General features: G+C 32.3%; 2 protein-coding genes across 5 annotated transcripts; one reads left to right on the forward strand and one right to left on the reverse strand.

Moving 5' to 3' along the window:
• Positions 1-525: 525 nt before the first annotated feature.
• On the reverse strand, positions 526-7,473 carry LOC106056943 (leucine-rich repeat protein 1-like). Of its 4 annotated transcripts, none has more exons than XM_013213894.2 (7): positions 7,318-7,473; positions 6,536-6,716; positions 3,774-3,872; positions 3,373-3,567; positions 2,488-2,748; positions 1,747-2,012; positions 526-1,250 (listed from the first exon to the last, which is right to left on the reverse strand). In XM_013213894.2, exons 2-7 carry the CDS (start codon positions 6,713-6,715, stop codon positions 1,037-1,039), a joined length of 1,215 nt encoding a protein of 404 aa, XP_013069348.2. In that variant the 5' UTR covers position 6,716; positions 7,318-7,473; the 3' UTR covers positions 526-1,036. The 4 variants fall into 4 exon arrangements, with proteins under 4 accessions (XP_013069348.2, XP_055879723.1, XP_013069350.2 ...); XM_056023748.1 differs by having other exon boundaries at positions 6,536-6,729; XM_013213896.2 differs by having other exon boundaries at positions 7,427-7,446.
• A 3,292-nt stretch (positions 7,474-10,765) lies between these two features.
• On the forward strand, positions 10,766-27,133 carry LOC106056917 (ras-related protein Rab-4B). The gene is made up of 7 exons (XM_056023750.1): positions 10,766-11,192; positions 18,071-18,151; positions 19,465-19,579; positions 19,854-19,916; positions 20,096-20,250; positions 22,902-22,997; positions 24,187-27,133. The coding sequence occupies exons 1-7, from the start codon at positions 11,177-11,179 to the stop codon at positions 24,300-24,302; spliced, it is 642 nt and encodes a 213-aa protein (XP_055879725.1). The 5' UTR covers positions 10,766-11,176; the 3' UTR covers positions 24,303-27,133.
• The last annotated feature ends 2 nt before the right edge of the window (positions 27,134-27,135 follow it).

The raw sequence follows: 27,135 nt of genomic DNA on the forward strand, positions 1-27,135 counted from the left end.
GCCAAAACAAAAACAGACTACTACATATTGCTTTAAATTTTTTTAAATCTTTGATAGATGGATCTTGATTATGATATTTTTTAAATTGATAAATATTTCTTCAAAAATAAAAAAGAATGATTCACAGTTAATTTAAATGAAATTAAATCCACATCCATATGTTGATAGATAGTCTTACTACAGAATTGTCATTCAGCCAAAATTCTTCCTTATAATAGATTTAGAAGCTGTTTGAATTATTAACACTGAAAAGTGATTTGGAATTGAAAAGAAAGCAGTAATAATGTAATAATGTTAATTATACACAAAAAAGGATCCATGTCTCATGCCCACAAAATAGTGAATATATACATTGTTCAAACATTTTCTTATAATAAGGTCACTTACTGAAAAGTAAATGCTTTTCCTGTTAAAAGAGTCTGAAGTTCATTCAGAAATAAAATGGTTTAAATTTACCAAGATAATTATTAATTGTATATTATCTAATAGACCACAAACATCCAATAAATCTGACAACTCATATAGTTCCAAACAAATTTATATTACATTATATAAAATACAATACAATTAAGGACAGTGGCAACCAGCAATTGTGCTGTCTGCTAGCTCTCTGACAACTTTTACAATTACATCACATTCATCAACTTACCGGTACCAAAACCTCTTTCATCAACTTTCTGATTTGCATAAAACTAAGCAATTGTAGATAATAAATTTTAATGGTTGTAAAATTATACTTTTTTTATTTACATTACAGTGTAGTCATTGCTGAAACACAAATTACTAAGAACATTTGTTCAAAGAAATCTGGTCTCAGAAAAATGTTGTATTTTTAGTAGTTTGCACTGAGAAGTCTGGCACAAAAATACTAGAAAGCATTTAGTAATAATTTAATAAGTAAGTCCCAGAATAATAAGGAACAAATACACTCACACTTTTTTTTTTCTTCTTCATTACAAACTTTTAATTCAAACTTTATCTAACAAAACTTTCATACCTCAACATTGATTAAATTATTTTTTGGTTGGAAAAGCATTTAAATTTTATCAAACCTCTGTAAACATTTTTTAGAGCACAGATATGCATTGAAAGGGATGTAATCATTGCCATAGTTTGTTCTACACTGGAGCTTTCCCTGAATAAACCTGCAGACTTTGGACTCAAAGCAAGGTTGACCACAAATACAGAAGTGGGCTTGGTTCAAATAACAGACAGAATGAACATCAAGATCTTCAGAGGTGTAGGAGACACTAGAAAATCAAACACAACTATTAATGCATGAAAGTACTTCAGCAATAATATTTACATGATTAGTAAAAATCTATCTATGATCTAAAAATTGTTTCATGTACCGTATTTTAATTATGACTTAAAATTAGATATAGATTTATTTTTTTTAAATATACCCACTATTTAGATTTGTGCTGTTTTTATTGATATGACCAGTAGCATTTAAACAAAGAGTCAAAAAAAAATTGCAGACAAAAAATAATTCAGAAATGTACTTGTCACAGGATAAATTGATAGAAAAAGATAAAATGTATATATATTTGAAAAAGAAAAGGATGGTTTTAAATAATGACCCAAGTGGCATAGTGTTTAGCTGCTTATCCAAAGGCCTTAGTTAACAATAATGGTGGAACTTTGGCTTGAGCTTAGACTGTAATCAGTTTATATTTTGGTCACTGAAAAGGGTGGCATTTGGATCATTAGGTTTTAAATTGAAAAATAAGTAAACATACATACCTATGACTAATTATGGTCCTTGCAGCAAGCTCTACAAGGGTTGGGAAAGGAAATATTGCACTTCTGTCTGTTGCAGCCTGACTTATCACAAATTTATTGTTGCTAAAGTCCATGGTATCAAAAAACTTACTGAGCAAAGTTGCAGGGAGATATTCTAGTAAATTGTCAGGCAGAAAGAGATTCTGCAAAGACTTGATGAAAGATGTTGATTCTGGTAAGTGCTTGATCTGATTCTTGCCCAAATTTAAGGAGTGAAGCTTTAGAAACTGAAACAATTTAAATTTGAGTAGAAATACTATTTTAAAAATAAATGTATTTGTATTATTACTGTTTTCATTTTTGACAAAAAGCCTGGTATTCTTAAATATTGAGTTGTTAATTAGATGATAAACAAAATTCTTTACAAGGCAAAGGCAAGCTTTTAAACTAGTTTAAAATACACTATAGAGAAATAAAAACAAATTATAGCAATACTTTGCCTTAAAAGCATTAAATATTAAGTCATCTATCCTGGTACTTAAAGTTGAATGCTTTTTCACACCCCATCTTTAGTAACAGTTAAATAAAACTTAAGTTAAGTGTCTTATTTAATCAAAGTATGTTAAGAGTTTGCATTCAGAAAGACTTTGGATTGTTGTTTTGAAATGAAGATCTCTTGTATGTAGACAAGAGTATAATCCTCTTACATTACCAAGGAACTAATGCAACAAAAGTTACAGCGAAAACAAAAAAAAAATCTACCTGGGTCATGTCCCTTGGCAAGCACTGTATTTCATTGTGCTTGAGATCTAAATACATCAGACTCTTCCGGATGTCACTCTTATAAAGAACAGGAGGTAACACTGTAAGCTTATTGTGTGACAGATTTAAAGTGTGAAGAACTACAAGCTGACTGAAAGACTCAGGTAAGTGAGGTAGCATATTATTACTTAGATCTAGTACACTCAGATTGGTTAGGGCTGTTATCATGGGGCTCACACGTTTCAGTAAACAATTATTCACCTGAAGAATATAGTTGAAATTTGAATTTAAGAAATGTTTATAACACAATTTTATTTTAAATTTTTAAAGTTTTCACATCTTTGTAAGATAATACATTTGTAGAATAGTAGTTCATGTAACATATTGTCATTTAGTTTAGTCACTAGGCTTTACAAATTAGTGTGTCCTTATTATGGTACTCTGAATATGTTCTTCATGTATTTTCACTTTCTAGCTCTTTTGACTTTTCTTCATGAAAATATTCATTTTATTTCCATAAGCCATAACAATTAAAATAGTACCGGTACTTAAACTGCTTTTTCATATTTCACATTTAACACAAATTTAGGCTAGGCATGATATACGTTTTGTATATAAATATCTGCACCATGTTGAATGAAATAAATGAAGCAGTCAATGGTGTCCATTCTGTGTGCTTTTAACAATCCCATCTCAGAGTATACTTCCCAAACCATCTTAATCTAAAAAACACCCTTACATTTTAGGTAGGAGATGAGGTCATTAAACTATTTTTTATCCAATACATAGGAATCATAAATTTTATAAGCGAAATGTAACACAAATAAAATATATAGTTACAGATAATGACAATGTTTGCAACAACAAGGAAAAAAAAACAATTACAGTTAGTTCCAGCAAAGATTTTGGGAAACTCATTGGATACTGTGATGGTGAAGTGATGTGAAGACTCGAAGAAGGCTTCTCTATCTGTTTGGCTGATGCTGGTGTTAACGAACTTAACACATTTTCTGGAAATGGTTTCCCTTCTGAAGCCAGCTTAACCATTTTAATCAAAATTGACAGGTGGTTTGGATCTGCCTAGTAACAAAACAAAGTTAGCTCTGCTGATAAATTTTAGGAGTACACAACAACATTTAACATGGAAAACTGATTCTAGGAATTACAAAATTTGATTCTTAACAAATTCATGTATTTTAAAGATTATATTAGGGAATAAATAAATTATATATTATTCATTTTAAAATGCAATTGAATGTTAATACTATAAATATATAAAAACTTACTTTGCTAAATGAAATATCATCAGCTGGTGATGATAATCGAATTGTGGCTTTACCTTCACAAATGAATTTTGAGAATATTTGTTCAACATTGTTTGTAAGCTGCAGGAGAAAATATAACTTTTATTTAATAAACATAAAAAATGTAGAAACAATGCATACAGTTTTATTATGTGTAGGTCTATGATGTACTTTGAAAACTTTAGAAGTAGGTGGTAATTTGAGTATATTAACTACAATCATGAGATACCAAAAAGTAATAAAGCTAAATTTTAAAAATTTTACATTTACCTCTAAAGCACTTCCCATTATAAGTAAAAACTATAATTTTACAAAAAAAAATTAAAGCAAAACTTGATATATACTAGCAGTTTGATGGATTAAAATGAGTTTGTAAGTTATATTATTTTTTACATTTATTTAAGTAAAGGATCACTGGTTTTTGCAGGAGGTTTGGACTAGGAATAATCATTTTCATTTCTGAAAGAACATATAAAAAATGCTGACTTCCCCACGGTCAATTTCTCAGGGGAAAAAAAATATTTTCACTACAATTTTTTTTAAAAAGCAGGATGCTTCATTGATTGGGGGACAGAGGGGGAAGAGGGCAGATTAAGATCCAAAATACCCAAAGGTTAACAAATTTCTGTTGTTACTGACAGTGACCAGATAGCAGTGGCGTAGCTAGCAATATGTTCTTTCTTAAATTAAATGTAAGCTGTAGACAAGGTTGTATCAAATTTACTATATTTGTTGTTTAAATATCTGAAGGTGACACACTTTTGAATGGCCATTTTCTTCTAAGGCACATGCTACATGTTATTACTTTATTGCTCAGTATGCTGCTTTCATCTAGATCTAGAGCTTAAACCTCTAGATCTACAAAATACTTGTCATTGTTTATTTTCATATCACTATGATTTCTTGTAAATTTTAATGACCATTGAGAAATGGCAGAGATATATATATATAATTTTTTTTTATGGAAATTATCTTTTTTTACATTAATTGTGATACTGCAGTGTAAACAATATTATGGTCATTGCTCAAGACTGAAAAGTCCTGTTGGCGCGCAGTGCTAGCACAGACGGAGATTGTTATCTCAGTTGAAATGGTTGATGGCAGGGATCAAACAGTCCAAAGGGTAAAAATCTGATCTAGTGCTTCCTGGAAAAAAAATTGGATATCATTTATTTACTCTCAAAACAGAATCTGGCACTCAATGGGCATCGCAAACAAGTTGAAAAAGAATTGCAAAGACAAAATCTAGGTAATTTCTGGGAGCTTGTGAAATTATTGATCCAAGATCCACTCCTAAGAGAACTTTTAGTCCGAATCAAGGCTCTTCCAAACCGAATATGTAAATTTCCCCACAAATGTTAAACAAACTTATTTTAATATTGGGTGATTATGAGCCAGATATTTCTAGATAATTTCCCAAATGTTATGGCAACGTTGTCTTGGATAATGATGATGTACTAATTCTTTCATTGACATCATCTTATTCCTTGTCTGCTTGAACCATTCTCTGAGTTTGGCAGGAATTCGGGCTGAATCTGAAATCAATTCAGTATCATTTTTACGTTCACTAGACAGTTTACACACCTTTTTATCAACTTCAGAACACAGCTAGGACGTCCTCACCACAATAACCAAAACTAGCTTCAAGCGTTTGGTTCTAACCCACTGGAGCGCCAGAGGAGAAGCCGTCAAGATGCTTATGGTTTAATTTTCAAAAATTATAGAGACATTGACTAACAGATAAAAAAAAAATCTTCTACTAGATGTGCACAGATCTGGAGATTATCAGATCACAAAGACGTATTGGCCACAAGAAAAAGGTTGACAGGCGAAAAAGGTTAAGATTCTGTAGTAACACACAAGAAAGAGCTACAGAAGTAAATTTATTCTTCCTTGTTGAAATAATTCAAGAAATCACCTGACATGAGCAATATCCTGATGTGGTAAGTAAACATGAATTTTTGTCGCCACCTCAACTATTGAATCCTCAGATGGAATTAATGTGATCAATGATTAAAAATTGGCGACTCAATAATTTGGGGATTGATGTAAAAAATAAATATTGATAAAATTATTGCATAGTTTTGCGAGTAAAAAAGTACGTAAGATTTATTTTAAATATCTTTTTGTTAAACTGATTTTTTTTCTTGGCAAAGTAGCAATACTTGAACAATGAATACACAAGAAGCAATACTTAAACAATGAATACACAAGCAATACTTGAACAATCAATACATATACACATTAGTTCGGGAAAAGACTTTTCTGTGTTTTAATTCATTTTCTTTTTTTTTTGGGGGGGGGGGGGAGAGAGAGAGAGAGAGATCATCACGAGCTGCAGCACTGGGCATCATATACCTTAGCTACGCCACTACCAGATAGTGGCAAAATTGTGAAATATACAGAGTCAATAACAACTCAAATTATAAAGAATATTAGTAATTATAAACTAGCAAAAAAAAAAAGCTATTAAAAAAAAATAGTTCTAGCTCTAAGACTAAGAGTTTAGTCCTATTACAAATCGCGATTAAAAATATCAAGGCTTTTATTATAATTTGAAGTCTAGAGATCTTGAAGTGTGCATGCCTAGATTACTAAGATTCTGAGTACCAGTACAGTATTATTGTATTTAGTTGGACATATATAGAATTATATATTCTTAATTTAGATTCGATTATCAATTTAATATTTAAAGTTAAAGTATTATTTAGACTATTCTAGACCCACAATCTAGTCATACTTACTAAATAGTGCGTTCCATTTCTATTCTGGGCAGTGCAAAGCAAAAGATAAATTTTTCCATCTTTATAATGTCCAGGCTTACGACCAAGTGAAACAAAAGTAAAAGCAGGCCTACCATGCTTACGGATATTTAAAGTAGGCAAGTGCCTGTTAGAAACCTGCACTTCACACTTAAGCTTCATCCTAATTTAAAGTACTTTCATAGTAATAATATAGTAATATAGTGTATATATATTTATATATATATATACTAGTCATAGTCAATGTCGTAGTATCATAATATAATATAAGATAAGACTAGTGACTAGAATCTACTCTCTAACTCTAGAGAATCTTTGACAGCTTTGTTATCTTCTAAGGAATCTAGAATAATCTAGATAATAGTAAATAGTAGATACTGATAGTATAGTTACTATAGTATAGTCATATAGTCACTTATAGTGATGTCTGATTATCATTATGTATGATACTAATGATAGATAAAATACTAAAGATAGATTTAGACAATTTAGTTAGTATTATTATTAGTATTAGATCTAGTTACTTTACTTTAGTTTACATTTACATGTTCATGTTACTGTTGTGTTACAGAAGTATTAGTATATTTTAAAATATTTATATTATAATATTTTAATAATAATAATTATATTTAGATCTAGATCTATATGAATATGACTAGACCTAGATCTATTCTATAGACTATAGATCTAGACTATATGTTATTTATTAAATTTTAAATTATGGACCCTTCTACTCTACTAGAATCTAGATTTCTAGATCTAACCTATAGATATAGAAGTCTAATAGAAGTTAGATCTGTATCTAGGAATCAAACAACTTGGCTTATGAATCAAATAAATCAGCTCCAAAAACAGAATAAATATTGCCAGGACCTAGGCTCTAGAGATCTATGTATAGATCTAGATCGATTCTAGATCTAGATCTAGATGTAGTCTAAATCAAATGACATTTATTTTGACTACCAAGGCGCATTTTGTAATGTAATGCAGATTAGCAGTTTAAAATAAAGCATGGTTTATGACCACTGATCTATATAAGTATTTTGTAAAAAAAAATATCTATAAAATTTCCCTGGCAATGCTACTTATCTCATCTTATATAGTCTAATACATAATATAATATATAATACTTCTCAGCCTCACCGTGGCGCTCGGGTGGAAACGATATTTAGAGGAGAGAATTAAGATATAAGGAATAAAAAAAAAAGAGCCCCGATGGATGCCTAAGGACGTACTTAAATTGCACTGGCGAAGATGGGACAAAGCCCCAACAAATATGTCAATGTCACTATCCACTTAAAATTATATATAAGGTGGACAAATGTTTGTTCAGACAGACAGATGGAGGCAAGCTTCCAAGTTCCAAGAATCTTAGGATCAACTCTTAGGACAATTATCAATAATTATCTATAAAATTTTCTAACCTCTGAACTAAATCTAGATATTGATCTATACAAGTCAATGTTGTATTCTTTTTTGCTTTCCACAAACAACAGATATTCTTATTGGAAACCAGAAGTCGATGGCGCGACTTAATAATACCGGTTTACAAAACTGTTCTGACAAGAGGGAAACTTCTTTCCCGTGATTTTCCACTAGATAAAGGTCTTTAAGATACCACGAGTTTACTATGGTAGCTTAAATTGGTTTTAAAAACGATTCATCTACGCACAGCTCGAGGCACAGAGGTAAAATAGAAAGACTATCCATTGAACCAATGAGAGGCACTCTTTTCACTAAACTAGTAGGCTTAAATTACTATCAGAAGATAGATCTAATGTTGTTACACGTGTATGTTTTTTTTTTTTTTTTTGTGAATGATGAACTATAAAAAGGTATATATATATATATACAGTGCCGGTCTTCTCTAGGCCACTGCAGCCTATGCGGCCGCAGTGGGCCCCGCGCTTTCATAGGCCCCGCGCGATGCGAAATCTAGGTGTAAATTATTATATTAAACCATATTTAATTTAATATAAAATTTAAGGGTTCTTGGAATTCTGAAATTATCAAATATAAGAACAAGTCATGAAAATCTAATGAAATTATTAAAAACTTCTAAAAACTGATGCAAATCTCCTTAAAACAAACAAAATTGTCATTTCGGGGTGTCATTCAATATGGAAAACGCCAGTCCTACTCGCGATTAAAAAAAAAAAAAACGGCATTGTCAGCGTTCATTTAATAAAAATGTAATAATAAGCCGAATTTTAACCAAAACAGGAAGTTCTAATCCTTAATTTACTTTAATAGTCACTGGCATACAAATATAAATTTATATCTATTTTGACCTCTTAGAAAAAAAAAAGCGATATTTTGCTAGTCGATAGTAAAGTCACTATTGCGGAGCAGGCAGGTTTGCGGAACAGCTCGTCGAAATTAGTTAAAATCTACTTTATTTTGAAATGTTCTGCTAAACTACTGTAACGGTACTGCGAATGGTCCATTTATCTACATTTCCAATATAAGGGTTTTCCTTTCACAGCAGAAAATTAATTTTGGCTCCAGGTTAAAGTTGACAGGTGCGGAATCGTCCATTATTTTTCACGTACCAGGAGAACCGCATAGGTCATGGCTTAAGGCTTTTTAAAAATGATAATGACACATCACCTGCATGATACACATATTTTTCGGTTTATAAATGGATGAGAAAAAACTTCATTTCATAGCTATCTACCAGGAATTCAATTTTTTTTAAATTAGGAGGTGTTTATCCTGTTTTTACCTTTTTAAAGATAGTCACAATTGTGGAACACTATAGATGTTATTTATTTGACCTGCGCATTTACTGTCATTTAGCTTAATATTTACATAGTGATTTAGATATCGGAATTTAAATATGAGTTTGTATTAGTAAATAGTATACATAAATTTAAAAACATTTAGAGAATAAAATTACATATAATTTATAATGTATGATAACCAGACGTCCAGCAACAAGAAAAAATCATAATACCATATATAGGCCTAAATATAATATTAATATAACAAAAAAGAATTAAAGAATATTGGGGGAAAAAAACTTGTAAGGAAAATCAGAGTAGTATGACGTCAATTACAATTAAAGAAGAGGTAAAGAATAAAAAAGTGACAATGTGTGTCTTTAGCTTTAATAAAAATAAAATTAATGTAAATTTAAGGATAAGGAGTTCACGTATTAGACTAATAAAATATATGCTTTATATAGGCTTTGTTCCGACATTTTTACCCTGTTCCGCAATTGTGACTTCTTAAAAAATCCTGTTCCGTAATTGTGACTACCCATATCTCAGTCGAATTGAATATAAAATTTAAATATCTGTTGAAAAACTAAACAAAGCGTCTATTTTTATCGGAAAATGGATGGGCAATGCCTATAATAGATACTTTTAGTTTTTCCATAGGTCTAACTATTACGGAGCAAAAAATTGAAAACTAAAAGTAGCTGCAAACTGTTCCGCAATAGTGACTCTACTATAACTCTAAAAGGCAGCCTAGATCTGAATGTTTGTCGGCTTTTTGTTGGAAAACTACTATCTACTGTAGATGGCTCGTAAAGTTAACTTTTGACAGTAATTTTGTACTTAGTAAACTATAAATAAAATGCAAAGACGAATTTATTTTCTAATACAAAGTCTTAATTTTCACTTATTTATCCTTATCACAACCCAAGGCCCCGCAAAATCCGTTTTGCATAGGGCCCATCAACCTGTAGGATCCCCGGCCCTGTGTGTATATATATATATATATTATATATATATTGCTGTCCACTTTTCCTTGTAATTTCTATATATATAGCCTACATTCAGAGTCTACTTTTCGTTTCCTCAAATCTCCCATTCCATGAACGCACATATATGATACGGCATTCATCTTGCTGATGTCAAGGACACGGCCACTCAAGAAGGCAGACGAATGTTTCGATTAAAATAGCTGTCAAATCATGTTGCTGAAAATCATTATTTTCTTTTTTTTTTCTAAATAGAATATTGCAAAATCTTGACTCAGTTCGGTTAAGGTAAGGGCGATTCGTACCGATCAGTTTTGAAGTTCGGGTTTGGTTCGGTCGTAACTGAGGTTCGAGTTCGGTTCCTTTGGTTCGGTTCATTTCCAATCTCTAGTTGAAACCACCCCGCATTAGCAATCACTGATATTTTGATATGTATACATTTATATAGGTACGTGAATAAAGCATTTTGAAGAACAATAGAACATCTCGTTGCTTTCGAGAGTCCAACGACAGCTGTGCAAAGAGAAAAAGGAAGTGCTAAGAATAAACAATACTTCATCATTTTTAGGCTAGATGCAGATCTAGAATCTAGACACAAATAGACTACACATCTCTAGATTTAGATTTCTATAATCTATCTTTTCGGATATTAAAGATTTAGATCTAGAGATCGAGATTAAGGCATCTAGTTTCGTCAGAAAACAGAATTCTAGATCTAGACAATATTATAATAATTATATTTGTAATATTTGGTCCAGGCTCAGGCTCAGGTCTACTGAGTCAGAATACATTATTATTATACAGGAATACAGTCAGATCGAGTGACACTGAGTGACTGACAGTAGACTAGTGAGTCTAGTGACAGTGTAACAGTCTTGAGTCTACTGAGAGACAGTGTGACTCAAACTCTAAAAATGTCGGAGTCTTATGGTAAGAAATAAAAAACAAAGCCAGGTATAACAGTATAACTTAGGTCTTAGTATAACTATCATGTCTATAAGTATATAAGAAGAAACCATGATTATTGATAATCATTTATTATTTTTTTATAGTCATAATCAATGTTAATTTAACAACAAACAATGTTGAAACATTTTTAACATTATTATGATTATTCAATTATTATTATTGATTATTTTAATTTAGATCTAGATTTTAAAAAAAGTTAAATGATGTTAGTATTGCTAGATCTACATGGTCAAATCATCAATGTTACATATATACTAGCCTAATAATGTTACCAACATACAAAAATTGTACAGATACTTCTTCCATGTATAAAACTAAGTTATGATATTCAATAAAATGCAGTATTCTACTTTTGGAATTCTTAATAATAATAACATATATGTACAGACCTGCCTACCGTTACACAAAATGCGTATTCATTAAGCAAAATCTCCCAAAAATGACCGTCAGTACGCAAATACGCATTCAACCCGTCGCGTTACGCATTTCGTATCCTCCCCCCCTCTCTTGCCTAGTTTACCATCGGTCACGGAGGTCACGCTAAGCCGTCCTCTTGAGGGGGAGGGCGAGCAGAGAAGGTGGGGGAACACATTGTGTCCAGATCTATACGTTCATTGGTTCTTAAAAGCAATTAGATTTAGTCTAGAAATGAAGAACACGAGAGTGAGGGAGTGGCGGGTTGGTACCGTCAGTAAGCCGATACACCAACGTGACTTTTTTTTTTGTAAGTTCATTAGTAGAAAATAATTATGTTGAATCCCTGATTCCCGTATTCATTTGTATAGAAAAAAAATATCGAAGTTCTATCGATTCAAAACACATTGAGTGACATTGTAGATATCTAGTCTAGATCTGGATTCTAGATCTAGAATCTAGATAACTTGTTATACAGGAATAGATCTAACTAGACATTACGACTGATGATTACGTTATGTCATGAGTCTCTACATTACTCTACAATCTAGATCCAATTTAGTTGCAGTATGATTTAGATTGACTAGATCTAGATCGTTAACATCTACTACCATCTAGTCTAGATTAAATTCTTAGTCTTAGTATAGAATAGATCAAGGATGAAGGTAGGCCTACGAAAGTTTGGAGTAGACCTACGTTTGTAGCGGATCCACGGCATCGGTAACACTCTTGAGCCCAGATCTAGAGTAGATTATATTCATTATATAGACATAGATCCAAATCTAGTCTAGATATCATCTCTATTGTCGTATTGATTTAGATTGTAGATCTAATCATGACATCTAGATTCTAATATTATATATATATATATATATATATATATATATATGACAAAATAGTGGTTCGCGTAAGTGTTACGCATTCTGGTGCCAAAATACCCATTTTGACCATCAGCGTTACGCATTTGGACTTTTTTTTGGTAGGCAGGTCTGTATGTATGCATGACAAATGCAGAAAAATTCAAGAAAAAAAATATTATAGTAATAAAATGAATATCATAACACTTGAAATCTTCTATCCAATGTGATAGTGAAATACATGCAAATTTCATATAATCATTCATTTTTAATCAATGTATAAGTTAAATTTAATGGGAAATAAATCGTAATTATAAAAAGACAATATATATATACGAGTATATATTACTGGTAGTATGAAGTATCATGATGTATTAAAATGTAATCTAAGTACATCTTGACAGGGTGTCTGCTAAGACATTCATCTTCCCTGGTATGGTTTTTACTGTAAACTAGTATTCTGTTAACATTAAACTCCATCTTGTTAATCTACTATTTGCCAGTTTTCTAGTGTTAAGAAACTGGAGAGGAAAATGGTCTATGAGAAGGTTGAATGATTGGCCTAACAGGTACTTGCTAAAGCAATTTATGGACCAAACTATCGTTTAACACTCTCTTTCAATTTTAGAATATCTGGTTGTAGTGTTCCATCGTTGTTTTGTGGTCAGATCTAGGTTTTCTGTTGTAGAAATTGTTTTGATTTTATAGTTTTGATTTCTTGTAGATTGTGGCTAGTATCTGGATGCTTGTTTTTCTTTTGATCTATCACTTGAGTTGTTTTGTTTCTTCCTACATTTGTTTGCATAGTGACCTTTAAGATGACAGTAACTGCATTCTATCTCTCTGGTTTTACATTGTGATGCATAATGTCCTTTGGAATTACAGTGTGTACATATTGGAGTTTTTTCAGGTCTTTTGAATCGCGGCGATCTGGTTTCTTTGGTTTAACAGATAAAATTTTCTTCTGCAGACTGTTTAATAGGTTTGTTTGGATACGCTGCCCTGTATTATCATACTATTTGAGTCAAAGTTTGAATGTCTTTTGGTTGTCTTTCAATGATAAAGGATTGAATATCCTCTGAGTGTGCATGTGTGATGGCATCTATGATGACATGCTCTCTCAGATTTTCATATGAAATTTTGATAAAGCGTTCTTCCTGTTTCATTAGGCGTTCTTCCTCTTTCATTAGGCATTCATGTTCCATCTCTTCTTTTTGTTGTGCTAAGACTTTCTTTTCATGTTCTTCAAGCTCTTGCTTTGCCCATTGTAGTTTTTCTGGTTTAGGCATGGCTAATCTTATTCTTATCTTATATAATACAGACGTTACTTCAAAAAAGAAGATGATTACGTCCTACGCGTCATGCATTTATTCATGCATATTAACCAATGACTTAAATTCTGCCAAGTCACTGGTTTTCCTGGCTAGCTCAGGCAACCCATTCCATGCTCTAATAGCACTAGGGAAGAAGGAGTATTTGTACAAATTTGTCCTAGCATATGGGACGAGGAATGTGCCTTTATCTTTGTGTCTTTCAGAGTATTTTATTAAATTTTGTTTTTGTATTTGAAGATTATGGTTCAGTGTTTTATGTATTATTGCTACTTTACTTTTGAGCCTTCTGTCCTGAAGGCTTTCTAAATTTAGTGATTTTACTAAAGGTGTTACTCTAGTCAAATGTGAATATTCGTTTGTTATGAATCGCACTGCTCTATTTTGTGTCTGTTCTAGTTTCTTAATGTTTTCTTGAGTTGAGGGGTCCCAAACAGAGGACGCATACTCTATCATTGGCCTAACCAAGGTTAAATAACATTTTAGTTTTATGTTCTTATTTGATTTATAGAAATTTCTTTTAATAAATCCTAATGCTTTGTTTGATTTTTTTGTAGTTTCATCAATATGTGGATTCCATGACAGTTTTTCATTTATTATAACACCTAGGTATTTTGCGTTTTTAGTCTGTGTCACTGGTTTGCCATGAATAAGATAAGTGGAATTAATTTGTTTTAGTTTTTTTTGTTACTCTTAACAACTGACATTTTTCTGGGTGGAAAGACATGCTCCAATTTGATTCCCATTTCTGTAATTCATCTAATTCTCTTTGTAAAATATCTGTGTCTTGTGTTGTTTTTATTGTTCTATATATTATGCAATCGTCTGCAAATAATCTGACTTTTGTTCCTGAAGTAATGCAATTTGGTAAATCATTTATGTAAATTAAAAATAGTAGTGGACCCAAGACTGTTCCTTGAGGTACACCTGAGTTTACTGTTATCGGTGTTGATTTAGAGCCATTTAATTCCTTGGCCATCTCAAGAAAATCTTGAATTGTTAACATTTTGGCTGCCATGGTAAATTAATTGCAAGTAGTCTTGTACTTGTTAAATTGATAGTTGAATATAGATGATTGTCGTAACTCAATAGTTAAGTAAAGTTCCCCTTTCAGACTTTGTGGTCTATAGGGCAGATGATGTAAAGGTCATCTGTTTCTGTGGCCTACCGTTAATGAGGGTGTCATGTGGCCAGCACAACGACCAACCGCCTTTACTTTTCCCTAACTAATGTCAGGTACCCAATAGAGTTGGGTGGACTCAGAGGCGCCAGATCCCGAAATTAAAAATCCCAGTCTTGCACCAGGATTCGAACCGCAGTCCCTGGTTCGGAAGTCAAGCGCTTTACTGCTCAGCCACAGCGCCTCCTGTAACTCAATAGAAGACTTTAATAAATTTCAATTAATATGCACTTGTGGTCACTTGTGGGTGATAGTAAATAGTAGTTGCCACTTGTTTATGCAAAACAATTATTTGTTGCTAGTAAGTAAATATATAAGGTGATCTAAGTTGAAAGATCAAGCCTGTAAAATGACGTAAGGTTGTACTGACCTTATCATCAAGACATGTATAAGTAGACTTGAACGTGAAGTTTTCTCCGTAGTGAGAGGCTGAATAGTGACATAGAACTATCATCTGTAGTTCTAGTTTGTTGCAACACAACTGTCAAAGAGTTGTTTCGCTTGTTGCTAGTTGGTTAGTATCGTGGCAGACGTCAAAGGTTGCCAGATGAATGTATTGATCCTGTAGTAGTTACCGCGTTGATGAATTCAAATTATTCTCTTGTTGTTATGACTTGTTACTTGGAAGTTCATTGTTGACAGTGCCAAATAAATTCATTGTACATACAACTGTAGGATTTTTCAATTTATGTAACATGTTTATTATGTTTGTTTGATTTGTTGATCTTGATGATATAATCTTGTGACATATGCAGGTTCGGAGGTGCCATAACTATGGTTCAAACACTTTAACCCTTAAAACGCGTGTGGCAGTTTAGACTCTAAACATCAGAATTGTAATTCCATTTAGCTCAGCACTTTAAGGGTTAATAATCAATGAAGTAACAAAGTGTTGATATGCTTTTCTAGAGTTGTAATTATTTTAAACTTGAACTTGAAACAATATTGTATGTACAAAGATATATAAAGCAGATACAGGATTCAATAAAAATGATCAATAAAATGAGTAACTATTTACTTTAAAACTAGCGACTTCTAAGTCTCAACTTTCTAGCTCTCTCTCTCTCTCGTCCCAAGCTACTACTACTCCTTGTATATCTTTCCTTAGAATAAAGAACCATGACATCTCAATACCCTGTTGTTTTTTGTAAATTTTACTTATGTTAATTTTATTTCCCTGCTGTAGCCTTGAACTAAGTTTTAATCGGCGTCTTTCTGGCATTTAAGTGTGGGTATGCGTGACCTAATTTGAGATTGGTACACTGTCCTCATTTTGTGAACATTGAGGTGTCACCAGTCACTTGACAAAAATGAAGGTGTTTGTTTTCATGATACCTGTGAGGGGTGGGGAGAAAAATAATGTGTAGAAATTCTGAAGGGTCTCCATGTGCCTTGTTTCCCTAAACACATGTATTAGGACTTAATCATGCCTAAAACTTCTTAAAAAACTCTTACCTTTTTAATTCTGTTCTGTTTTGAAACAAAAATTTTTTAGGAAAATTATGTGCATAAGTTATGCAAATTAGCTTGGCTTATTTTAATAAATGTTAATATTTCCAATGGATTCCATAAGATTGTATAAGTTCATTCATTTCTCTTCAATAATATAATATAGTTTTGTGTATGTTAAGTAATTAGCTTATTTGTTAGGAATTTTTTTTGTAAGAGAAGTGATTAGTCTGAAAATAATGCTCTGTCTTAAGAGGGTTAAGAGAGTCTGTTTGCGATAAAACAAGAAAGACAATAATTGTAAAGCTATTAATTATTATATGTATTGTTATAAACCTGGTGGTGGCACAGATGGGGGTAGTGGTGTGAGTGTAGTCAGCCGACGCAAATCGCCCCAGGCCAGCGCTAGACGAGCAGTCAACCGTGACGAGTTACGACAGTCAGCCGAGACGAGTGTCAACACAGCGGTTCGGGAAGGATCAACGGCAGTTCGGGAAGGATCGACATCGTGAACAGAGCTCAGGAGTGTCACGAGAGTTGTAGTCATCTGACCACCTGGAAATGTCGAGCGGCATTCTGTCCGGTTCGAGAAGGCCAGCAGACCCCTATATAAGAGCGGAGGTGTCACAGTCAAGACGGTCGAGAAAAGGGGCTCAATACAGCACGGTTCACGAGAGAAGGTTCACGGCAGGGGTTCAGAGCCCGGTTCACTACAGTCCGGTCGACTGCAGCACAGTTCAGGGGTGTGGTTCTGTACGGAGCATTACGATGGTTCAGTGCGGAGTACTGTCAAGTACAGTTGAGACGACTGGCGTCTTGATCTTGGTCTGCGATCGAGTCCGACACAACGAGCCTAGTGTGTGAAGTCAGTCCTGAACTGTTGAACCCAGTGCAAGCCCGGAACGAGACGGAGAGGCCAGTGCAAGAGTTGATACGGTGGTACAGTGTTATCGAAGAGATATTTGTACAGTCTTGTATTACGTGCTGCCAATTGTACAGTATTGGCTGTTATTTATTCAACCATTAAAGTGTTACATTACTTTGGAGCCCTGAGTTGTCAAGTTCTTTAAATTGGTGGTGTATGGTGCAGTTTGCAGAGAGCCTGTATAGTGAGATTCGTAACAGTATCAAAGAATAATGCTTAGTAAATAGATCTCTTGTTGACTAGTCTTTGAGTCAGTAAATGAACAGTGAGTCAGTGATTGGCACTAAATAAAAGTGAGTAAATTTATTTTTCAAATAAATATTTGGTGGCTGGTTGTTCCATACATTAGGCAAGGAAAGTGTGCTGGTTTGTAGTGCTCCATATATATGTTGCAACAGATCTGAATGATGCATGCATGCCACTATCTACACAGCATTAATTAAAAGTCAGGTTAAGAAACTAAAAAAAAAGTGTTGATTCATTTAGTGGCATTTCATGAGTTAAACAAAGATGGTTTGGTACTGATTCATACACTGTCTAGTTCCTGTCATGTTTTGAAAAGATCTAATAAAGGAAAAAAAATTATTTGAAAATGTTAGTCGCATCATATATGTATATATATATAATATATATTTAATAATTTATGAAATTTAATGTATACTACTTTTTTTTTATCTTCTTAGAATTTCTATTCAAGTTTTTAGTCATTGGAAGTGCAGGTGCTGGAAAGTCTTGCATTCTTCATCAGTTTATTGAAAACAAATGTAAGTTAACCATTTGAATATTTTTTGTGTGCTTTAATATTTTTTCTTGTATATTTATTAATTTATTATTTCTTGCTAATATCAAAAAGTAAAGTCCTAAAAATCCTAAGATTCAAACCTGGTACCTCTTGGTTTGGAAACCAAGTGCTTCACCATTCATCCACCACACCCTTGCTAGTAATAAATTTGTGGGAAATATATACAAATGAGCTTTATTTTTAGTAATGAATTATCTATGAAATTAAGTTACTTTCACAAAGTATTAAATAGCTAAATATTATAGTGAAATGTAAAAAAAAAATATTGGGTCTTTTATTACATCATCGTTTCTCAAACTGTGGGGTGTGTCTTCCTCACCCTTGGGAAGGGGTGAGACATGACAAGTTGAAATGGGGGCACAACATTGACTTTTTTTTCAAGGATCCACAAATCTGTTGTATTTGCTCTGTAGTAAAAGTTATAAATCCTTATTTGATTATGAATCAAGTACAAACGATTACCAATGTTTAATAAATTACATATTAACTTTAGTGACTTGGTTTAATCTTCTAAAAGTAAGTATGACACTGTATACTGTTTTTCCCCAAGGAATCTTTAACAAGATTGATTCAAAACCTTCTTTAGAAGATGACATTTTGATAAGGCTTTGCAGTTGGGATGCTAGAGACTACCCCTCTACCTGCCAGAACTGTAAAATGTCTCCAAAGTGATGTACCATCATTCTTTTGGTGTGTTCTGATGCACATGACACGAGGATGATCTTATGACAATTTATCCTATTATAAACATGCATGTTCTACTGCCCCAAATTTCTCTCACACCACAGTATTAGCCATTCCACTCCTTTATAATATATTAATGTTGTTTTTAATAGTATGTTGTAGATGCCAGGAAAATGAATTTCTGAACTTCAGACCCCACTGGGGGAACTTAAAATACTCCCCTAAACACCCATCTGGCAGAGAGAGGGGAAATTTGACTTTTTTGTTTTGTTTTGAGCTGCATCAGTAAAAGTCTGAGAAAAACACTGGTCTACAGGGTTATGTTGTATTATGGGTATCACAGCACCATCTACATTTACATTGCCAATATATACCAATGAAGTTATGAGGAATACATAAATAATTTCAAATTATTAGTAAAATTATTGATTTCTGCAAGGTTTCTAAATGATGGCCTCAACCTTCACTGCCAAGTACTCAATCCTTTGCACCATAATATTGATAAGAGCTTAATTTTGTTACTATTTTTTATGTATTATCTATGATTTGTGTTTGTGATGATGTAATATGCTTGTTATGTTGCATTTACAGTTAAACAAGACTCCAACCATACTATAGGTGTAGAGTTTGGCAGTAAAGTTGTGAATGTTGGTGGTAAGGCAGTTAAACTACAGATCTGGGACACTGCAGGACAAGAGAGGTTCAGGTAAAATCTGAACATGTATAGTTTCAGTTTAATCTAATCAAATATATGATACTGAACAGAAGCTTCAAATTAAGCATACATCTGTTAGCTCAGTAAAATAAATTTTTTAAAATTTCACTGGTGATTTAGATTACCTATTGCTATTTCCAGTACCGGGATATTTCATTCTTACTATATTACTGAAATCCTTTTAAAAAATGAGTCTTAAGTATTGGACTTAGTGTACATGTTATGTCCCTAAAAAAAATAATTAACAAGTGATTGCATGCTTCAGATCAGTCACCAGAAGCTACTACAGAGGTGCTGCCGGGGCCTTGTTGGTCTATGACATCACCAGGTCAGAAAAGTATTTATTTTTCAAACTTTTCTCAGTTCAAATCATTCAAATTCAAATGCACTAAATTTTAGTGAAGGGTGAAACTTAATATTTTATTTCCTTTTTTACTTTAAGATACTGTAGTTAATTATGTTTTAAAATGTGTTTATTTATTTAATTATTTTTTTTTGCAATTTAAGCCGTGAAACCTACAATGCCTTGACCAATTGGCTCACTGATGCCAGAACTTTGGCTAGTCCAAATATTGTTATTGTACTTGTGGGTAACAAGAAAGATCTTGAAGCAGAACGAGAAGTTACATTTATGGAGGCCAGTAGATTTGCTCAGGAAAATGGTAGAGCTCCTTTCTGTTTATTTTTACAAAGCTTAATATCGACTCACTCTGTCTGTCTGTCTGGCCAAAAGTTGTACGTTATTTCTCCGACACCCAATTCTGATCAAGCTGAAATTTTGCACAACCATTTCTTTTAGCTGACAACACAAAAATAAATAAAAAAATTAACCAATTAGTTAATTAACTAAACATAAAGAGTTGAAGCTAGGTGCTGAAACAAATGATACATACATATATTAAACATAAATGAATAACAGCACCAGGGACCAAGTTTTTAAGAGAGAAAGTAGTGGATTAAAATGCTACGAAAATAAGGGCATGCGCCGACCGAGGCTCGAACCTGTGACTCTGGATACGACACCACCGCCTAGCGATAACGCACCAAGCTTGTGACCTTTGACCCCTGGGGTGGTAATTTGCATACGGGCGAAATGACTCTGGATCAGAAGAATGTTTTTTGACATTCCGATGGTCTAGAGGCTAGTTAATTAACTATTGGTAATAAATCACGTTGTTTGGTGTCTCAAACAAGGGAAAGAAATAGTACTCAACTGAAGTGGTGGTATACACTGAAATATTACACTTTCCAAGGGAAAGAAATAGTACTTGACTGAAGTAGTGGTATGAGCTGAATTAATCCCCTTTATACATTGCCGTATGAGGCCTATTACAAATTTAATTACATGACTGATCCAAACTAATTGATACACTTAATATAAGCTGTTTTTTTTTTAAAGTATTTTTTAAAATTTATTTTGCTTGTTTGTTGATTTTGTTTTAATGGGCACACAACCTATTACAGCCTTAAAAAAATTGTAATTTAAAAAAGAATTAATTTTGAAATACTCCTAGTAAACGGGCAGTACCTACTTTTTTATAGTTTTGATACTTAAAAGCTCTGTTAAAAACATATTTTAAAATTGCAAAGATTCTGGTATGTTGCTTTTTTTTTCCCTACTTGCCATTGATGAGAAACATTGAGCACTGTTTCAATTAACCCGTCTTGATAGAGTCTCGTCTGAGGCTAATATAAGTCAAACAGAATGCTTTATATAGCTAATAGTCTTGCTATATACTTATATTGGTGATATGTCATTAAGACATTCCATGAAGATTGGACTGGTATACAGAACATTAGTATTCTGGCTTAGTTCAAGTTCAATAGTGCTAATTGCTCTCAGTGACTTACAGAGTAAAAAAAACAAAAAAAAAACTAGGACTTGTGTTAAAATAAAACCTTTGTTGTTTCTGCCACTTTTTCAAAATAGTTATTTATTTATTATAATCTGCAATGTTCCTGCTAGCAGACCTGCCTACCAAAAAAAGTCCAAATGCGTAACGCTGATGGTCAAAATGCGTATTTTGGCACCAGAATGCGTAACACTTACGCGATACACTATTTTGTCATATATATAATAATATATATATATATATATAATATATAATATTAGATCTAGATGTCATGATATGATTAGATCTACAATCTAAATCTAGATCAATACGACAATAGAGATGATATCTAGACTAGATTTGGATCTATGTCTATATAATGAATATAATCTACTCTAGATCTGGGCTCAAGAGTGTTACCGATGCCGTGGATCCGCTACAAACGTAGGTCTACTCCAAACTTTCGTAGGCCTACCTTCATCCTTGATCTATTCTATGACTAAGACTAAGAATCTAGTCTAGATCTAGATTAGATGGTAGTAGATGTTATCGATCTAGATATAGTCAATCTAAATCATACCGGTACTACAACTAAATTGGATCTAGAGTCTAGATTGTAGAGTAATGTAGAGAATCATGACATAACGTAATGACTAGCTAGACTCTGGCTAGATCTATTCCTGTATAACAAGTTTTCTAGATCTAGAATCCAGATATAGATCTAGACTAGATATCTACAATGTCACTGAATGTGTTTTGAATCGATAGCACTTCGATATTTTTTTCTATACAAATGAATACGGGAATCAGGGATTCAACATAATTAATTTCTACTAATGAACTTACAAAAAAAAAAAAAAGTCACGTTGGTGTATCAGCTAACTGACGATACCAACCTGGTACCAATCTGCCACTCCCTCACTCTCGCGTTCTTCATTTCTAGACTAAATCTAATTGCTTTTGAGAACCAATCAACTTATAGATCTGGACACAATGTGTTCCCCACCTTTGCTGTTCCCCCCCCCCCCCCAACAGGACGGCTTAGCGTGACCTCCGTGACCGCTCGTAAGCTAGTCAAGAGAGGGAAAAAAAAGGATACGAAATGCGTAACGCGGAGGGTTAAATGCGTATTTGCGTACTGTTGGTCATTTTTGGGAGATTTTGCGTTACGAATACACATTTTGCGTAACGGTAGGCAGGTCTGTGCTAGAAACTTTTGGTTTATTTTGTTTCTAATAAGTGTAGAGCTATACTTTTCATGTTTTGCTTTACAGGAGTATTTAGAAGTCCAATGTTAATGCATGCCATATATGTTTTGAAAATGCCTTTGGAACTTGATTTTATTTTAATGTTAAAAATGCCACTAATTTATTATTACGAAAAACTTTATGAACCCTATTTTTTCATGTTTTAGTTTTATGTTTGAATATTAACCTACTTAACATTTATTGCTATTGAGGTCTTTTTTTTTTTTTTTTAAGAGTTAATGTTTTTAGAAACAAGTGCTCTAACTGGAGAAAATGTGGAAGAAACATTTTTAAAATGTGCAAGATCTATTCTTACTAAAATAGAATCAGGTAAACATATTTTTTAATCATTAGTTTTAGAACATTTGATTGTTTCAGTTTAAAATAAAGATGTAATTATAAAAGCATGTAACAAAATTACAACCGACATGGAGGTATGCTAAAGAAAAAGTTCTAGCTTTAAATAAACTAAAGGAGAAAAGATTTTCAATTTTGATTTATTTCTTTAATTGTAACATTAAATTATATATTGCATATATTGCATTTCAATTTTTCTCAAAAATTATTTCTTAGAAATAGATTTTGTAGAGATATTTTAAATCGTTTCATCAAGTCGTATATTGTTTCTTTAAATGAACATTTTCTACTTTACTATAATGAAAAAGTTGTTAAATAAAACATTCTTTTCCTTAAAATCTTAGTTTCTGATGACCTGCACCATTATTATTAAGTTTATTTTAATGCCACTATTTTTTTTTGACTCACTGTTCCTTAGTGATTATTCTTGAATTGCAGTGATTAGCTCCTCTTAAGTAACAATTCATATTTGATTTTTGTTTTCTGCTGGTCTAGTAGCTTGTTGAGTTTTGTAGACACACAGACACTATCAATTCAAAGTACTTGACAACTCAAATTAGACTTTCGTGTGATTTTATTTACATTACAAAATACCAATTAGTTACTGTACTGATACACAAGTAGCATAGAAGACTACAATGGCTGCATTTCACTGTGCTGGGCCACACCGAGTTGTACTGAACGTAACTTATACATTCTCTCTCTGGCTTTATATAAGGTCCTCGAAAGCTTCTGGAATCTCACAAAAACATAACGAGCCTGTTGTGAGTCCATGCTGAAAGAGCACATGACCATATCTTGATCAATTCACACTATGATTTATTTACACTTTTACATTTGTAAAGTACGTTGACACAAGTTGGCAGATCATGAACAATGACCCCTGCCTGTGCAGCAAGTTCACTTATAGCAATATTCATTTTGTTCTTTACAATAATTTGTGATACCTTCTGTGTTCTAACCTAAAGTAGTTGAAATTAACATATCTAAGAAAAGTTGCATCAATTTTTTAATGTCAAAAATTTTTTTTTCAGATTATAAATGTAAATTAACTTATAAGTAACTATTACTTTGCTTTATAAAATGTACATTATTAAAAATTAATGTTTATATCAGCATGTATTTATTGCCATCTGCATTTTTTTTTAAAATTCTTATCTAGGTGAGCTGGATCCAGAAAGGATGGGCTCAGGCATCCAGTATGGTGATGCACTTCGTAGAATGCACAGACAAGAAAAATTACAGCCACGAACCAGTCGACCTGACTGTGCTTGTTAGAGACTTTGGGACAGGAATTTTGTCTGTGGATGTGTGGGCAAGAGAACCAGAAGCTCAGACATTATTTTTGTTGGTTTTTTTTTTTGTACCCAAAGCAGTTTTGCAAACGAAATTCTATGTTTGTTAACAGCATTTCAAACAATGTGATGGGAATTGGCAATTTTTTTTTTTAGCAAGTTCAATTGAAGAGGTATGTTATAAGTTGAGTAGAATCTTAGAGCACGTATTTTGTGTTGTATATGTTAATTCACAGTAAATCAAGAAGCTAGTTGTAACCTTGGTAGAGCTAGGTGGACTGTCATGGGTCTCCATTCCAGTTTTTTCAATCTGAAGTGTATGATGTACCTTGTCATTTTGTGTTGATGATTTCAAACAACTCTTTGTTAACTTCTACTATGTTTCTACTCATGTTGTAATGTACCTCTTGGGTTTAATTGGACTTGCTCTACGCCAGAGATTGATCTGTTTCATTTGTGATTTTGTTGCCTGATTTGATTTAACCTTAAGATGTCAATCATGTATTTGTATTTTAAATATTTCATTGAAACATTTGATTTAATATGATAAACCAGATAAATACACAATATATTTTGTTACACAATGAATTTCTAGATACAGCTATGGGCAGAGTACAGCTTAGTTCTTCATTATGTATATGTGCATGTTTTTTTTTTCAGAACTTATGTTGCCATTATATTTTTGTTAATACTTTGTATAAAACAGAAACAGTATCAGTTACGTAATATTTGTGCCTTTCAAATTTCTTAAGGAATTCTAACAAACCAAAATGATGTTCTTATCTAGATCTAAATAAATCAATTTTAATACTTTCACATATTTTCAGGACTTTATATATGAAGGACAACTAAAAGACTATCTTGCTTATTTATCTGTTTGCTTAATATATACTTCCATTGCCATTGTGTAGCTGGAAAACATTAATGGCTATTTTCTTATTGAATCATCTCTCTTGTAATCTCAAATTATATCATTGTATTATATACATGCAGTCATTCTTTTTGTTTTATTTTTTAGAGGGAGGGGGATAACCATAATTAGAAGTTATTGCTCCTCCAAAAAATAATGAGTAAGATCTTTAATAACCAACAAGAAATATTTGCATTCAATAAGTATTAGTCAGGAAATAAACTATTAGAATATATATATTTTTATTTAAGTAGCATTTTTAATTTAAATTGGCGCCTATGCCTAAAGGGTAAATTGTGTGTGTATGTATGTTTCTAAAAGGTTAACTTATAGAAATCACTGAGTTGTCACATGACCTTTTATTATGGAACAATTTCAGGTCAAATGTCTAGCTCAACAATCTAAAGAATTTGTTTAACTTTGGTATCAGAACTATTTGAAGATGTGAATAATGAAAATATGGAGATGAAAATCAAATAATATATGGACATTTTGTTGTTTTGTTGTTGTTTTTTTTTTGTACATTTTTTTTTAAATTATTATTTTTAGTACTTTAAAATTAGCTGCTGTACCATGAAAACCTCCATAACACCAGTTCAGTTGTTCTGTTAATGGTGTCTGTACCAAGCCAGTCGTTCTGTTAATGGTGTCTGTACCAAGACAGTAATTCTGTTGCTGGTGTTTGTAAATCCTAGTCTGCCAAATTTTTGTTAGTAGTACAAATTTATCCCAATTGAACTCCAGAAGGTACCTTTGCACAAAATAATTGAGTTCTGTCTTTTTATTTTGTTTAAAATGAAAATCAAGTGAACTAATAATTGGCTACAATTTGTTTTGTACTGATAGTCAATAAAGTGTTATTATTTGATGGCTTGATAATGATATCATTTGATCAAACTTTCTTTGCCCTGTTTTTTTTTTTTTTTTAAAGCCACAAGGAAATTGCATTTTTTTGTTTGTTTGTGGCCAACATTTCATTTCTGAATATAAACATATTTAAACATGGTACTGAGAAAATAAAGCAAATCAACATTCCTTTTTTTTATATGTGAATACATGGGTGGCTTTCTGTAAGCACAGTAGCCTTGATGGCATTTGACTGATGTACTGATTTGTGTACAATTTTTGTCTGAGATTTCTTTGGGGCAAATTTTTTTAAAGTGCTTATCAAAACAAATACTGGTACTACTGATTGAAAGATTTCTGCCTATGTACCAGGGTATTCTGTTTACTATATGGTATGTCAACAGTCCTATGGGCTGGGCAGATATTGTACAATGCATTCAACTTTTAATATTACCACTAAATTGATTAATAAAGAATGAGCACTGCCTATACTTAAAAGAGTTTAAAAAAAAAAATGCCAGCATTTGTAATGGGACCTTAGTGGCATTTGTGTAAACGTAAGTCACTTCACCATATTACTAATACATGTGTCATTAATTGTCAGTTCTTTTGCATTTAAAGAAAATGATAGAATTACTTCAACATCTCATCATAGACATGTTTTAGTGTAGAAAAACAAATTAGAAAAGATTTCCAATTACAAAATTATATGTATCTATGCTTTTTATGTATGTACATGTCCCATTACTCCTAGCTGAATTAGTGAATAACATGTAGTTAATATAAATTTGGAAAAAATATATATATTTAAAATATTTTGAGCATTCCACTTGACATTTATTTGCATTTGAAACACTATGAAACTCACTGACACAAAATGTGATTGTTGAACTTCCTTGATGACTTTAGTTAGATCTATATGTATCTTGCTGTAGAGCAGTTGTGAGAGGCCATGTTGTATGAAGAACACAAGAGACTAAAGCTGTATATAGAATCAATGTTTTTATGTGTTCTAGCAACATGGATTTATTTAATAAATGTACAATTTTTACAATCAATC

The sequence above is a fragment of the Biomphalaria glabrata genome, chromosome 3 (genome assembly GCF_947242115.1).
Source record: "Biomphalaria glabrata chromosome 3, xgBioGlab47.1, whole genome shotgun sequence".
In the NCBI taxonomy this organism is placed as follows: domain Eukaryota; kingdom Metazoa; phylum Mollusca; class Gastropoda; family Planorbidae; genus Biomphalaria; species Biomphalaria glabrata.